General features: G+C 38.7%; 1 protein-coding gene across 9 annotated transcripts in view; it reads left to right on the top strand.

Annotated features, from left to right (window-relative positions):
• MPDZ (multiple PDZ domain crumbs cell polarity complex component) overlaps window positions 1-17,443 on the top strand; it is a 159,808-nt gene that overhangs the window by 133,533 nt on the left and 8,832 nt on the right. For all 9 annotated transcript variants that reach the window (XM_043486468.1, XM_043486475.1, XM_043486471.1 and 6 more), the window contains 9 exons: window positions 134-214; window positions 3,384-3,476; window positions 3,567-3,641; window positions 8,856-9,030; window positions 11,153-11,298; window positions 12,031-12,114; window positions 12,295-12,488; window positions 14,475-14,622; window positions 17,164-17,250. In XM_043486468.1, coding sequence (XP_043342403.1) covers window positions 134-214; window positions 3,384-3,476; window positions 3,567-3,641; window positions 8,856-9,030; window positions 11,153-11,298; window positions 12,031-12,114; window positions 12,295-12,488; window positions 14,475-14,622; window positions 17,164-17,250 — 1,083 coding nt within the window. The remainder of the gene's footprint in view (window positions 1-133; window positions 215-3,383; window positions 3,477-3,566; window positions 3,642-8,855; window positions 9,031-11,152; window positions 11,299-12,030; window positions 12,115-12,294; window positions 12,489-14,474; window positions 14,623-17,163; window positions 17,251-17,443) is intronic.

Raw genomic sequence — 17,443 nt, 5'->3', positions numbered from 1 at the left:
TAGTAGACTGCAGTCCACGGGGTTGCAAAAAGTCGGGCACAACTTAGTGACTAGACAACAACAATAAACAACTATTTAGTCAAGCAAAACTACATAACATTTGCCTATTTTGTCACTTCTTTCCCTCTGTCAGGCTGAACCGAGTGTTTCTACTTCTGACGCAGTTGTTGACCTCAGTTCATTGACGAATGTGCAACATTTAGAACTTCCTAAGGTAAATCTGCTCTGAATTGGACTGAAATGATGTGACGACCTTGGCACTGGTGTTCTGTTTCACTGGTTCCCAAAACTAGTCTCTGCAGACCAGCAGCATCAGGGTCACCAGAGAGCTTGTTAGAACTGCAGGAGCTTGGGCCCACCCTGATCTCCCAAAGGAGCAGCTCTGGGGTGTGCCCGCAGCTCATGTTTTAATAAGCCTCTTCCATGATGCCAGTGGGCACTAACATTTGATAACCATTGTGCTAATTGATACTTGAGCAGGGGCCCAGCTTCTCCTGCCTTTATGATTATCCCAAGGTATGACATTTAGCGATCTCATGTTTGATTTATTTACAAGGGCTTGCTATGGACAAAGTAAAAAAATTAAAGAAACAAGTTATAGGCTTTGTCCTTTGTCAGACCGAAAGTCCAAATGCCTAGAAGTCTCACTGATAGGCATTGTTGAGGTATTTGCTTTTGCAAAGATCTGAACCTTGAATTCAAGTGACCACTTGAAAGAGGTGGTTTGTTGAACAGAATCCTGTAAATGCTTTTAGGTGCTGCAGGCTCGTGCTGGAATGCAGGTGGACAGTGGATGAACAGACTGGACAGAAAGAGCAGTGACATGCTCAGGGAAGAGGAGAGGAAAGGAGGAGGTGGGATGGAGGGACAGGGGGATTTTACCTGTAATGCTGCAGCAGGGAGGAGTGCTTTCCTCCGAGACTCCCCAGCTCCAAGGCAGGGCACCAGAGGCCATCTGACTGGGTTGAATCCTATTTCTTTTTTTTTTTTTTCCATTTATTTTTATTAGTTGGAGGCTAATTACTTTACAATATTGTAGTGGTTTTTGTCATACATTGACATGAATTGGCCGTGGATTTATATGTGTTCCCCATCCATCAGCTACAGACTTAACACATTTTGTGATCTTACTTTGCCTCCATTTTTCTTACCTATAAATTGGAGATGATAGTCTTACCTTTGATATTGTAATTTTAAAGGTTAAATGAGTTGTTTATAAACTGGTGGGCATAATGCCTGATATGTGGTCAGAGTTTGTTAAGCCCTTAGTGGGAAAAAATACTGATTCTTCTTGGTTTATTTATTACTTTTTAAATAAATAACCCTGTACAAAATGGATTGCTCTGATCTTATCATATACATTTAAGAAAAGTTGTCATGGGCAGTTTGTGCTGTGGGTAAAGGGAAAAGAACATAAGTAATTAAAGCTTTTTTCTGTCAAAGAGTCCATACATGTCCATTCCAGAGTCCCTCATTCTGTTGCCATGTCAGAGAGAGTCCTTTGAGACAGCAAGGGAGAGGGGACAGGATATTTTAATGCAAATCTCTGAATTTGTGTAGGTAAACAACCAGCAAATGCCCTCTGTACTTAGTAAAGTACTTTTCTGACCACAGTTAAGTAAATAGACTATAATAGAATCAGATATCAGAGTTGAGTACCTATAGTCATGGTAGATTACAGAGTATTACTTATATTAGTATAAGTGAAATATTTCTTTGTGGTACTAGGAAAGAATATTGTGTGCAATACCCGAAATAGAGGGTAGCTCAGTTATTGACTTGGCTTTAACACTGGAATTTGTCGTTGTGGTAGCACGTTGAACTTCCTGTTCATCGAGTCTGAGTCTTTGACCACTAAATCAAGGTTTGGGGTTTCAAAATTCTGGCAAGTTTGGACACTTTATGTGAAGTCAATTTGATTATATCCTGTAGAGTTATAGGTAGAAAGAATGCATGCATGATAACAACACTTTTGTATAGTGTATCAGGCTTTCAAGCCTTTTCTTTACTACACTTGATCCTCACAGCAAGCTTTTAGTTGGCAACTATTATTATTCAGGCTTTTGGAGATAAGAAAATAGAGGTTTAGAGATGTTAACTAATATATCCAGATTTCCAAATTTAGCCGGCAAGTATATTATAGCTGACTTCAGCTTACCCTAAACCTGTGTAATTATCTCTGTATTATGCACATGAAAAGAGTGGTGGTAGGGAGGATGAGCAGTGACAATCTGGAATGTCATCAAGCATTAATCATCTCTGTCAGCAAAGCAGCAGTGTTCGTAGTCTTTAAAATGATGATGGCGCTTTACCTCGATGCCATGATCCTAAAAGTCCAGTGGCAAGTGTGGCTCTCATGTAAACTTCTTTCGCTCATGCTTTCTGTCTCCCTGGATGGAAACTATAATGAGGAAAGTTGCTAGCTCTAACCAGAATGAAAATATTCACTACCCTATGGTAAATTTTATTCACATAAATGTTAAGAAGAGGTAAAAGCCAACATTATGGAACACCTGGTTTTGATAAAAGAAAGTATGGAAAATATAGCCAAAGTAGGTGTAGCTCTTCTAGCCTTGGCAGGTTTTCAGGGTAAATCTTTGGACTCATGAGTTGAGAGCATTTTCACTCTATATCAAGTCAAAATCCAAGTCTTTGAAGGAACCAGTCTGGATTTCCAGCCCCAGCAAGCACAGAGCGTGAGCAGTCAGGGCAGCCTGTCTGCTGAAGGAGAAGGGATAGCAGAACAGGGATGCAAGGACTGGTATTAGTGGTTATGTCTAAGCCAGAAAAAGGAGGCAAGAGTGTGCTTTGGTTTTGAGTCACTTAACCAATTACACAGAACTGAATTCTCAAACGTACATTCATTAAGTTATTGAATACGTTTTTATTTTTGAATCTATTGATAAAGTGACTAGAAATATGTTACTTGGTATATGTGCTGAAAAGAAAAGACCCTGATGCTGGGAAAGATTGAAGGCAGGAGGAGAAGGGGACGACAAAGGATAAGATGGTTGGATGGCATCACCGACTCGATGGACGTGAGTTTGAATAAGGTCCGGGTGTTGGTGATGGACAGGGAAGGCTGGCGTGCTGTAGTCCATGGGTTCACAAAGAGTCAGACACGACTGAGTACTAGAGATACTAGACATAGGGGAGGAATGAGAACATTTGAATATTTGATGGAGGAGAAATTTAATCTCACTAAAGTAATTCAAAGTTTGCTTAAGAAAAGGGGATTTCTAACAGTGGATTTTAGAACACCTTTAATTGCTTTTCTAACCTTTGAGTAAGAAGATGACGTTCAGAAGTTTTGGTCACATACCTTTCTGTTTGGATAAATTTCATGTTTCACATTTCCTGTGTTTCTGTTTTTGCTTCTGTAGGATCAGGGGGGGTTGGGCATTGCCATAAGTGAAGAAGATACACTCACTGGGGTCATCATAAAGAGTCTAACAGAGCACGGGGCAGCAGCCAAGGTGAGGCCTCCCCCTTCTTACAGTCAGAAAGTGGTGAGGAAGGGACTTCTGTCTGTAAAATCACTCAAAAGTTTCCATGTTTCCATCTAGGATGGACGGCTGAAAGTTGGAGATCAGATCTTGGCTGTAGATGATGAAGTTGTTGTTGGCTATCCTGTTGAAAAGGTACTTATCTGAAAGAAAGCAAATGGTACTGTGAACTCATCCTTGGAAATGGCTAAGTGTGTATATGTGGGGGGCAGTCAGTCATGGGGATCAGAACTGTGTAGCTATATTAGATATCTGCAAGGAAGAGAAGAAATTTGAAAAGTACTTAATTTCTATTTTCTGTTTTCTAATTAAGATGATGTTAATTGTTTTTTCTGTTACCTGATAAATTCAGTATTCAGTGGGTATTTTTGATAAATATCATTTCTGTTTTCCTATAGGAAAACTTGAAACTTCTAAACAAATGTCAACTTAGATTTAAAACCAAAGGAATATTTTTAATGAATATTTGCTGCCATATTGTTTTTGTTCAGGAACTAAGCCGTGTCTGTCTCTTTGTGACTCTGTGAACTACAGCACACCAGGCTTCCCAGTCCTTCAGTTATCTCCCTGTATTTGCTCAGACTCATGTCCCTTGAGTTGGTGATACCATCCAATCATCTCATGCACTATCGCCCTCTTTACCTCCTGCCCTAAATCTTTCCCATTATCAGGGTCTATTCAAATGAGTCGGTTCTTCACATCTAGTGGCCAAAGTATTGGAGCTTCAGCTTCAGCATTAGTCCTTCCAGTGAATATTCAGGGTTGATTTCCTTTAGGATTGACTGGCTTGATCTGCTTGTTGTCTAAGGGACTCTCAAGGGTCTTCTCCAGCACCACAATTTGAAAGCATCAGTTCTTCAACACTCAGCCTCCTTTATGGTCCAACTCTCACATCCATACATGACTACTGGAAAAACCATAGCTTTGACTATAAGAACCTTTGTTGGCAAGGTGATGCCTCTACTTTTTAATATACTGTCTATGGATTTGCTCCTATAAATATCCACTATGTATATTGCTTTATAAACAGATTTTAAGACTCAGACACTAAATTTGTAACTTTTATTGTGGATAAATAGTTATATATGCCTGAGATTCTTCCTTCCCAAAAGTGATCTTAATACTGTACTTACTAGGACTTTCACTTTAGCCTTTCATAAGTGCTAGGAAAAAAAAAACAAAAAACTGTGTTTCTTTGCGATTTGGTGTGCCATTGTGTCTCTTTCTACAGTGGCCAGCAAGATGCTTAAATCACTTTAAAATTCTGTTTGTGTTTTTTTGGAGGAAAATTGCTTTACAGTGTTGTGGTAGTCTCTGATCCATACATCAGTGTGGATCCGTCATAACTATATATGTATCCTCTCCATCTTGAGCCTGCCCCCCGCAATTCCACCCCTGCAGTGCTACTTTCTCAGTGTCTCCTAACCTCTCCTTACCCACTGTGTCCACAGGTCTGTTCTCTATGTTTGCTTCTTTATTTCTTTGCTCTAAATAAGTTCATCAGTCCTACATTTCTAGATCCCATGTATATGCGTTAATATATGATATTTGTTTTTCTGGCTTATATCACTCTGTATAAGAGACTCCAGGTTCATCCACCTCACTACAACTGACTCAAATCTGTTCCTCTTTATGGCTAAGTAATATTCCAGTGTGTGTGGGTGTGTGTGTGTACACTATAATTTCTTTATCCATTCATCTGTCAATGGTTATCTAAATTGCTTCCATGTCCTAGCTATTATAAATAGTGCTGCATTGAACATTGGGGTACATGGGTCTTTTTGAATTGTGGTTTTCTTGGGATATAAACCAGTAGTGTGATCATTGGGTTTTATTATTGGGTTTTTATCTGGTAGTTTTATTCCCAGTTTGTTAAGGACTCTCCCTACTGTTCTCCATAGTGGCTGTACCAACTTACATGCCCACCAACAGTGTAAGAGGGATCGTTTTTCTCCACATCTTCTCCGGCGTTTTTGCTTGTTTTTTTTTTTTTTTTTAATACATATAATGTCCATTCTGATTGGTGTGAGTTGATACCTCATTGTAGTTTTGATTTTCTCTTCTCTAATAGTGAGCTATATTGGTCATCTTTTTATGTATTTATTGGCCATCTTCTTATATATCTTCTTTGGACAAGAAAATATCTTCTTTAGGTCTTCTGCCCATTGTGTGATTGGACTGTTTTTGTTTTTCTATTATTGAACTGTATGAGCTGCTTGTATATTTTGGGGATTAATCCTTTGTCAGTTGTTTCACTTGCAATTTTTTCTCCCATTCTGAGGTTTGTCTTTTTATTTTGTTAATAGTTTCGTTTGCTATACAAAAACTTTTAAGTTTAAATAGGTCCCACTTGTTTATTTTTCCTCTCTATTTCCAGTACTCTAGGAGGTGGGTCAAAGAGGGTCTCGCAGTGATTTATGGCAAAGTGTGTACTGCCTATTTTCCTCTTAAGAGCTTTATGGTTTCTGGCCTTACATTTAAGTCTTTAATGCATTTTGAGTTTATTTTTGTGTACGGTGTTCTCATTCTCTCACATGTAGCTGTCCAGTTTTTCCAGCACCACTTTTAATAATTGTACAGGTCTTATTCTTTAACCCACATGTGTATGTTTTTAATGTTCCATTTGGCTTGATCCTTCTCTTGCATAATTTTCTTTTTCTTGCTTTTACATAAATGTTCCCATTTTATTAAAAATGTTTATGTAAGCTGCTTCAGATTGTATATAGAAACAGAAGTGGTTCAGTTCAGTTGCTCAGTCATGTTCCACTCTTTGTGACCGCATGGCTTACCTGTGCATCACCAAATCCCGGAGCTTACTCAAACTCAGTCCATCCAGTCGGTGATGCCATCCAACCATCTCGTCCTCTGTCATCTCCTTCTCCTCCCGCCTTCAAACTTTCCCAGCATCAGGGTCTTTTCAAATGAGTAGGTCCTTCACGTCATGGGGCCAAAATATTGGAGTTTCAGCTTCAGCATCAGTCCTTCCAGTGAATATTCAGGACTGATTTCCTTTAGGATGGACTGGTTGGTTCTCCATGCAGTCCAAGGGACTCTCAGGAGTTATTTCCAAAACCACAGTTCAAAAGCATCAATTCTTCGATGCTCAGCTTTCTTTGTAGTCCAACTCTCACATCCATACATGACTACTGGAAAAGCCATAGCTTTGACTAGACAGACCTTTGTTGGCAAAGTAATATCTCTGCTTTTTAATATGCTGTCTAGGTTGGTCATAGCTTTTCTTCCAAGGAGCAAGCGTCTTCTAATTCAATGACTGCGGTCAATATCTGCAAGTGATTTTGGAGCCCAGGGAATAAAGTCTGTCACTGTTTCCATTATTTTCCCGTCTATTTGCCATGAAGTGATGGGACGGGAGGCCATGATCTTAGTTTTCTGAATGTTGAGCTTTCAGCCAACTTTTTCACTCTCTTATTTCACCTTCATCAAGATCTATTTAATTCCTCTTTGCTTTCTGCCATGAGGGTGGTGTCATCTGCATATTTGAGGTTATTCGTATTTCTCCTGGCTTTCTTGGTTCCAGCTTGTGATTCATCCAGCCTGGCATTTCACATAATGTATCTGCATATAAGCTAAATAAGCAGGGTGACAATGTACAGCCTTGATGTACTCCTTTCCCCATTTGGGACCAGTCTTTTGTTCCATGTCCAGTTCTAACTGTTGCTTCTTGACCTGCATACAGATTTCTCAGGAAGTTGGTCAGGTGGACTGGTATTCCCATCTCTTTCAGAATCTTCCACAGTTTGTTGTGATCCACACAGTCAAGGGTTTGGCACAGTCGGTAAAGCAGAAGTAGATGTTTTTCTCGAACTCTCTTGCTTTTTTGATGATTCAGTGGATGTTCGCAATTTGATTTCTAGTTTCTTTGCCTTTTCTAAGTCCAGTTTCAACATCTGAAGTTCATGGTTCACATATTGTTGAAGCCTGGCTTAGAAAATTTTGAGCATTACTTTGCTAGAGTGTGAGATGAGTGCAGTTGTATGGTAGTTTAAACGGTCTTTGGCATTAGCTTTCTTTGAGATTGGAATGAAAACTGACCTTTTCCAGTCCTTGGCCACTGGTGAGTTTTCCTAATTTTCTGGCATATTGAGTGCAGCACTTCAACAGCATCATCTTTTAGGATTTGAAATAGCTCAACTGGAATTCCATCATTTCCACTAGCTTTGTTCATAGTGATGCTTCCTAAGGCCCACTTGACTTCACATTCCAGGATGTCTGGCTCTAGGTGAGTGATCACACCATCGTGATTATCTGGGTCATGAAGATCTTTTGTGTATGGTTCTTCTATGTATTCTTGCCACCTCTTCTTAATCTCCTCTGCTCTGTTAGGTCCATACCATTTCTGTCCTTTATTGTGCCTGTTTTTGCATGAAATGCGCCCTTAGTATCTATAATTTTTTTGAAGAGCCCTCTCGTCTTTCCCATTCTATTGTTTTCCTCTATTTCTTTGCACTGATCACTGAGGAAGGCTTTCTTCTCTCTCCTTGCTATCTTTGGAACTCTGCATTCAAATGGGTATCTTTTTCCTTTTCTCCTTTGCCCTTAGCTTCTCTTTTCTAAGCTATTTGTAAGGCCTTGTCAGACAACCACCTTTTTGCATTTCTTTTTCTTGGGGATGGTCTTGATCACTGCCTCCTGTACAATGTCAGGAAGGAACCTCTGTCCACAGTTCTTCAGGCATTCTGTCTATCAGATCTAATCCCTTGAATCTATTTGTCACTTCTACTGTATAATTATAAGAGATTTGATTTAGGTCTTGCCTTAATGTTCTAGTGATTTCCCCTGCTTTCTTCAGTTTAAATCTGAATTTGGCAATAAGGAGTTCATGATCTGAGCCACAGTCAGCTCCTATTCTTGTTTTTGCTGACTGAATAGAGCTTCTGCATCTTTGGCTGCAAAGAATGTAATAAATCTGATTTCGATGTTGACCATCTGGTGTCCATGTGTAGTGTCTTCTCGTGTTGTTGTAGAGGGTGTTTGCTATGACCAAAAAGTGGGTAAAGCACCTCATATTCTTCTAAGGTTGTAAGGATCCAGAGAAATGAACAATATTAATTAGAAATGTTAAAAGTGAAAACCCTTTCTTATATAATGAAGAATATAGTCTGAAGTAGACTTTTTGGCCTTAATCAGTATCAGGAAATTAAAAAAAAAAACTAGAAACTGCAGCCGTTCTCTCTTGACCTCTCGAGTCCTGACAGGGAAAAAGTTTGCCGCTGAATCTTCTCTCAATCATAGATATTTCCAATTACAGCTATCATAGTGGCTTTTTTGTGTGTAAGTCTACTAACTTGCTTTTAATTTTATTTCTCCTCCACACCAACACCCTGCCAGTTTATTAACCTTCTGAAAACCGCAAAGACAAAAGTGAAATTGACGATTCGTGCTGAGACTCCAGACTCCCAGGCTACTACTTCAGTAACTGCTGCAGCCAACGGAGAAAGAAAGAGCTGCCCCCAGTCTCCAGTGGTCCCACTGTCTAGCTCTCCAGAACCAGAGCCCATGCGAAGTAAGGGCTGGTCTCCTGCTAGTTCTTCACACGTGACGTGTTCAAACTCGGTATCTAGTCGCTGCTTGGGAGCCATCTGCCTGTATGTAGTCCACTGCCTGATAGGCCGTAGTCCGACAGCCTTCTGGTGAAAGGATGGTATAAAGAGAAGGGATCTGGTGCTGTACATTAACCAGCCATAGAACCTTGGGAAACCCATCCAGCCACTCTGAGCCTCTGCTCGCCCATCTCTAAGACAAAGGAGTGATGCTCTTTGCTCTCCAAGGATCTTTTGCTAAGAGTATCTGTGACTCCAGGTGTCTTACTAATACATGAGATACCTCATTTTGTACATTCCTTGTTTATACTACTGAGCAAGTAATATAACTTCTTAGAACGTCAGTATTCTCATTTTTAATATGGATACCATGATACCACTTCATTGGTGGAATCAACTTTGCCTGGCATTATATCAGACTCCTAAAAGGTTACTCATTGCCACATGAACACAGTGGATATGAGTTCTTCCTTTGGGTATAAACAGCAGATACAGTCGAAGAGGACGAAGTAGATGAAATTATTGGATGTGGAGCTTGGGATGCCAGTTTCTCATGTCATTAAAATGCCAGTCTTGTACATTGAGGCAAATTATTCCTTTGAGGTTCTTTTTCAGAAAAATCACACTAATTTTCAGTAAAAGAGTACATTTCAAGCTTTGTGGCATTTTAAAAAAGTAGTTAAAAACACATTGGCTTTTTCTGCATTTAGAGAAAAAAAAGCTCTTTTGGTTTCCAAACTGAAACATTCAGTTCTTTTGACAGGTTTTTAATGAAACAGCAGTATAAAACATTTGTAATATAGTTGGTTTAAAAGTCTGTTTTTAAATTGAAGTATAGTTGATTTATAATGTGTTGTTAATTTCTGCTGATTCAGTTGTATATATGTGTGTGTGTATATATATACACACACACACATTCTTCTTATATTCTTTTCCATTATAGTTTATCCTAGTACATTGAATATAGTTCCCTGTACTATACAGTTGGACCTTATTGTTAAAAAGTCTTAAAGTAATAAACATCTAATGGAAGTAATCCTTTATTTAGAAAGACTGCATAATTCTCTAAAATGTTAAAAAATATGGTAATTTTCTAATTTTTAAATATTAAGTTGATCCCTAAATAGCATTGTCTATAAACATATAAAATGCTAAATGGAAACATAGCATAAAGGAAAATATCTTGCACCTGTTCTTACCATTTCAGGAGCATGAAACTAGTCTGCCTCTGATTCCTAAAAAGAATGTTTTCTCTAAAGCTAATCTATCAAGTATACCAGCTTTGTCTGAATATGCTATTTGCTATATGCTTTTTGCTATATCACCAAACATGATATGAAGTCTCTCATACAACAGAGTATGAGATTATATTCTCCTTATTTTTTCATAATCTAATCTTATTTATTTAATTTTGAGCATATATGCACCAGTATTTAATATTCAAGTTTATGAAACATCGAGACATAAAGAAACAAACTTAAGGTGGGGCTCACTTAATGTGTTATAAACTCAGATATGAAATCCATTTGCGTGTATGATTTGATTACATAAGGAGAGATGCTCTAGGGCAGGATGAAAAGAAAACCAAATCAGAAACCTGAAAAGCCGTGAGTGGCAGGCACCGTGACCAGAATTACTGATGTCCTTTACGCTTTGTCTTCCCTGAATGTGAGTTAGGTCTCCTCCGCACGTTTCAGTTCCAAGTTTTACGAATCATAGTTTCTTAAGACGTTCGTTTGGCTCCCATGAAACATAGAATATCAGAGTGAAACTAGTGGTTAAGTTCAACTCTGTTCTCTTTCCTTTTACCTATTATCTCCAGTAATTAAAGAAAAATACAGAATAGTGCAGATGATAATTTACAGGTAATTTTGCACCCACTGCACTAAGGTAACAATGATGATGTCATATTTGTTGGATAGTTTTAAATACAACTAAAAGATTAAGGTGGGATTGAAGTCTTCTTTGTCCCCAAACTTGGGCCCATGATTCTGTTCCATCTCCCAAGGCAACCGGTGTGGTGAGTTTGATGTATATGCTTTCTGATCAATTTTTATTTGCATTTCATTTTAAATTTACTTTTAGGTACAAGCAGGTCATCAACACCAGCAGTCTTTGCTTCTGATCCTGCAACCTGCCCCATCATCCCAGGCTGTGAAACAACAATTGAGATTTCCAAAGGGCGGACAGGACTGGGCCTGAGCATTGTTGGGGGGTCCGACACACTGCTGGTGAGGATGTAGCCAGAGATGCTCCAAATATGCAGCCTCTTCAGTGATCCCTGAGAGGTCACTGCAGGGAAATTTCCGCCAGCTGTATGAAATGAAATACAAAGACTTAGAAAAGTGTATCATTTCTTGTTATTTTAATTTGTGGGGCAAATACTCATTTACTTTGAGTAAGTCAACACTGACTTAGTAATATTCCTTTATACTTGTGATTGTGCCCCTTAGGTTCAAAATACTTGTGTTAGTTTACCAGTTCCTGCCATATTTTAATTTTCTTTTTACTGACTGGATATCATTGGGTTAGACCCATACTGAGGAAACATCTGAAAAATTGGATAATTTATAGACAAAAATTTCTAATTGTCAAAAATGCATTTAAAAGCCATTCATTCCACTTGTAGATAGGAAAGGTGAGGCATACCTGTTAATTTCATTTGTGGATAGAAAAGGTGATGTGTATCTGTTATAAATAAGTGTGTGGGTGATTTACATATTTTATAAATTTTTAAAAAAATTCCCTATCATTTGAAAGAAATATTAAGTTTCTTTAAGACTTACAGCAAATTGTCTTGTTATGCTTTTCTTTGAATTTCGACGCGTGACTCACATACAGATGCTGTCCGTGTATAACCCTTATCAGTGTCTATAAGAGTACAGTGTGCTTTGACTGAATTTCTGCTCACCATTCCCAGAGAGGATGGGGTAAAGCATGGTTCATTTTGTTTGTTTCCTTAGGGTGCCATTATTATCCATGAAGTTTATGAAGAAGGAGCAGCATGTAAAGATGGAAGACTCTGGGCTGGAGATCAGATTTTAGAGGTACAGAATGCTGTGCGTTTGACCTTTACCACAAAGGAAAGGCATCTGTGGGGAGGGTGGTCTATGTTTCTCCCCCCTGCCCCTCCCTTTCCTCTCTCTCCCCACTTCTTCCCTTTTCCATCTTTCTTCACTTTACTAACTCATCTACTCCCTCCCCATCTGTGTCCCACTTCCGTACAGGTAAATGGAATTGACTTGAGGAAGGCCACACATGATGAAGCAATAAATGTCCTAAGACAGACACCACAAAGGGTGCGCCTGACGCTCTACAGAGATGAGGCCCCATACAAAGAGGAGGACGTGTATGACACCCTCACCGTCGAGCTGCAGAAGAAGCCAGGGAAAGGCCTGGGGTTGAGTATTGTTGGTAAAAGGTATGACTAATCAGGGCAAAGGCGGTGATTTCTTGGAAAGGATTGAACTTAAATTTCTTTGAAGAGTACTAGCAGTAGTAGAATCTTTATCAACTGCTTGTGTTCTGTAGGTGGCTATGGTCAGTCCACGCAGCAGTGGAACATCAGAAGATGCTGATTTAGACTTTTTAGTCAGTATTAAAAGATGCTTGCTCCTCAGAAGGAAAGCTATGACCAACTTAGGCAGTATATTAAAAAGAGGCATCACTTTGCCAGCAAAGGTCTGTATAGTCAAAGTTGTGGTTTTTCCTGTAGTTGTGAATAGATGTGAGAGTTGGACCATAAAGAAAGCTGAAAGAAGGCTGATTGCCAAAGATTTGATGAATTGTGTTGCTGGCGAAGACTCTTGGGAATCCCTTGGACTGCAAGGAGATCAAACCAGTCAATCCTAAAGGAAATCAACCCTGAATATTCATTGGAAGGATTGTTGCTGAAGCTAAAGCTCCCATACTTTGGCCACCTGATGTAAAGAACTGACTCATTGGAAAAGACCCTGATGCTGGGAAAGGTTGAAGGCAAATGGAGAAGGTGGTGACAAAGGATGAGATGGTTCGATAGCATCACCAACTCAGTGGACCTAAATTTGAGCAAACTCCGAGAAATAGTGGATGACAGAGGAGCCTGGCGTGCTGCAATTCATGGAGTCGCTAGGAGGACATGACTTAGCAACTGAACAACAGCAACAATACAAAAAGGCATTTGGTAATTTTGAGGACCTGCTGGGTGCCAAGAGATCCATTAGGTTCTGAGGAATAGAGTTAAAGGAGGCATGAATGCTAACATCTGAAAACTCAGTTTGGTAAACGAGAATTAAATATATTCTTGCAACAAAGGAATCTATTAATGAGAGACAGAAACATATTGTGAGGAACCCATGGAAGCAAAGGAGAAAGGGATTGTGTGACCTTATTTAAGGGAAGTAGGTTAGGAAAACTGCTTTATAAAAAAAGTGCCTGAGATGAAGCTAGACGTGTGATATGTGAGAGGTGATCTAACAAAAAGGGAAGGAGGATATTCTAGAGAGAAGGATCATTATGATAAGAGCACACCATCTGAAGGGAACAGAGAGTGTAAATTAAGAGGCCTGGGGTAGCATATCGGTGAATTTACATAAATTGAATACCTAATTTATTTAAATATGTATATATAGTTAATGTTAAAAAATATTTAATCTAGTAAATTCCAGCACAGTTATTCTAAGGATGGGAAAACAGTATCAAATGATGAAATGACTTATTTGAGGTCAAGGCCTTGGCAAGAAGAAGTGATGCAATTAAACCTTACTCAGTGTTTCTACATGGTCATCTTTATATCTCAACAGGAAGTCATTGAGTTATTTATACTTTTATGAAAAGAAGGTTGGAATAAGTTTAATATTTGTTCATTTTGCATAAACCTATCTTGTATGAAAGTTAAACCCGTAATGATTTAAATGAGACATCACAGCAAAGGTATGTAATTTTGAGTAACAAATGGTTTTAGTTTGAGACACATCCATTGTTTCTTTTAAGTAATGTTAATGATGTTGTTGATAATAGCAACATACTTATATAGGCACAGGTCAATATCCATTCAAGGCTTCATTATGGTGTAGAAAGAACAATAGATTTTTCTCCCAGTGACTGACTCTTAAATCCTATTTTTGCCCTTTAGTAGCTACGTGACCTATAAAATGTGTATAATAACCACTTCTACTCACAGTTTATAAGTTTTGAATAAATACGCTTATGAAAGATATATTTAATCTATAAAGTATTATAAAGACATAAGATACTATTATTATACAAAGTTCTCAGTTTCACCAGTGTTGATAAAGTAATAAAACTTTTAAAGTCATAAAAATAGAAGTGAAATTTTCAATTCTAAAGTGTTAGCCTTTCATTAAATAAGCATTGCATTCCACTTGGAAAAAAATCATAATGGTGATATTTAAAATCACACTTGCAGAAATGATACTGGAGTGTTCGTGTCCGATGTTGTCAAAGGAGGCATTGCAGATGCTGACGGGCGACTGCTACAGGGAGACCAGATACTAACAGTGAATGGAGAAGACGTCCGTCATGCAACGCAGGAAGCCGTTGCGGCTCTGCTGAAGGTAGAAATCCAGTGCCATAAATGGTTATGTGTAATAGCGTAGGAGAAGGAGGAGCTGCCATATGCAACAAGTATTTATTTAATATGTTCTCTCAAATAAGACATATTTATATGTTAGATGACATACTTCAGTGATAAATCTGTACACTTACGATCAGCTCTTTATTATATGGTTATATATTTATAGAACAGTGTTAAGTATTATCCCCCGGAGAAGGAAATGGCAAACCACTCCAGTATTCTTGCCTGGGAAATCCCATGGACAGAGGAGCCTGGCGGGCTGCAGTCTGTGGGGCTGCAAAGAGACAGACATGGCCGAGTGAGGGAGCACACACAGTAAGAACCATGAACTGAGCATCTGTGATCCTAGCAGATGTTTTATCATAAAGTGATTGTTACGTGGTTCTTTTCTTGAAAGAAAAGCACATATTCAGGCCACAAAAGAGAAAAAAATGTTTTCATGTCAATTCACCCCACCTCCATATTTATATCTGGATGTATTCTTATGACCTCTGGCATAAGGGGAGAGTCTCATACTGGCAGGGATGCTCAACAGAAAGGCGGGAGATCAGAGGGGGCAAACAGGGTACCTCTGAAAGTCATGCTTTCTGGACGGTTGTGCCCCACCCTAACCCTTTACTGGGTGCACTAAGTTGGACATCTTCATATTGAGTTGGCCAAAAGTTTCATTCAGGTTTTTTTTGCACCATCTTACGGAAAAAACCAGATGAACTTTTTTGCCAACCCAGTATTTCCCCAGAGATGAAGAATACGGAACAGTGTTTGCAGATTTACCTGGCAGTACCTTCAACAGTTACCACTGTTGTTAATTCAGTAATTATAAGACCTCCATCCCAAGGTATTGTTGCTAAGCTTAAATATGTTTTACGTTGTGAAATCTCTTTCCTCCAAAGTGAATTCCGTGAAAAATCATTTGCTGATTGGAAAGGCAGCACCAGTCTAATTTTAAAAATGAGTTATAAAATACAGAATGATCACTTAAAAATACAGTTCTTGGAAATTTAGATGTATTTCCTATCAATTCTTATCTCATTGTTTTCCTTTAACTACCATGTGTTTTTATGACCCAAAGTATCGTTCAAAGTTGACTAGAAACCTCTTGCCATCAGAATCCATGTCACGTGATACATGTTCAGTAACATGAGCGTATAACTTGATGACATTATTAAACAGCAGTGGATAATGTCAGAGGTCTCAGATTCTAGTCAGAACCTCTTTAGTCACTAAGCTTAGCTTCACAGAGGGATTTCAAGTGAGCATATTGTTGTTGACTTCTGGTTTGCATAGGACCTGATATGTACATATAAATTTGGTTATTAGTAAAGCACACTTAAAATATCATTTCTTCTTGGAGTTATTTTAAAAAAATAAAGTAATTGGGGTTCTTTAAGGAGAAGTCGCTTCCTTCAGGAGATAAATTTAAAATGATAGTTAATTCTGTGAGACAGATACCTCTAAGATAGGGAAGGAGGCATCCATATTGTAACATTAAACCAGTTAAATCCCCATTTAAAAACCAGTTTGCCAGTATATAATGAGAGCCTTAAATATCCCTGTAGCTCTGCTAGTTGTAACTGCTGCTGCATTTTGTTGTTTTGACTTAGTAATTCTTCATTTTAAAGTCTTGCATCAGTAATCCTCAGTACACAAAAAATTTTACGCAGCTAAAGTTCATTGCAGTGCTGTTTGTTATAATAGAAAAACTGGAAGCAACACAGTTGACAATACTGCATTGTGTTTGACATTTTGATGAGCATTGTACGTGGATGGATTATTCTATCACAGCAACATATAATGATCTCTGTCTGTTTTTTAAAATGCAGAGTAAAAGACTTATCAAGGTAGACATCTGTTAAGTTCACACAGCGAGTAAATCACACAGACTGGATTTAAACCAGAGTATCTGACTCCAAAAAGCCAGTTCTCACCCACCTCATTTTGCTACTTCCACATTAGACTGTATAGCATTTCTTGCATGCCTGTCATTTATTTGTAAAGGGCAACAGGTAAATTTTCCTCAATTCTCATTTGATGTTTACAGCAGTTCGGCTTAAATATTGCGTAATAGATCTATTCAGGTGCAGTGTGGCAGTAGAGAGCTTATGTTATCTGAGTACCTCTGCTATTGAACGCAGAGCAACTTGTTGCAATAGTGGTTATTTATTGCTTTTGTTTTTTAAAATCCAAATTCCTTCACACATTTGGCTCTACATTAGTGTGTTGCATGAGAGAATTGGTGGATTCTCCATCTCTCTTTGCCTGGACAGAGACCCTCTCCATGTAAATCATAAGCTAGCAAGACAGACACTTGGTGTGGCTACTACTGATTGGTTGTTAAAATTTTTACTAGTTTTAATGCTTTAGAAAAACCTCTTTCCACAAAGGATGAGAGCTTTCCTTGCCTATAGAAATTCCAAAGGAAACATGACTTTCAAAAACCCAGCCATAAAGAATAAAGTGTAATCCTAAAGCTGACTGTAGCGTTTTATTTAAATGTTTCTGTCAAACAACCTCCCCCTAGTGTTCCCTAGGCACAGTGACCTTGGAAGTCGGAAGAGTCAAAACTGGTCCATTCCATTCGGAGAGGAGACCTTCTCAAAGCAGCCAGGTGCGTAGCTGTGAAATTCATCAAGGTGATGCAGTTCAGAGGCCGAAAGGAGTTTGAAGATGGCCTTTGCTGTCAGTCTGTCCAGGGTCCTCAACACAGGCCTGGCAGCTTGGCAGAGCAGCTAAGGGTACAGAGTTTGAGAGATGGGAATGGACAGGCAAGCAAGGTGAAGCTCTTAAGTAGTTTGTGAGTC

The sequence above is a fragment of the Cervus canadensis genome, chromosome 14, assembly GCF_019320065.1.
Source record: "Cervus canadensis isolate Bull #8, Minnesota chromosome 14, ASM1932006v1, whole genome shotgun sequence".
NCBI lineage: Eukaryota > Metazoa > Chordata > Mammalia > Artiodactyla > Cervidae > Cervus > Cervus canadensis.
This window is presented reverse-complemented; position numbering and strand designations above follow the sequence as displayed.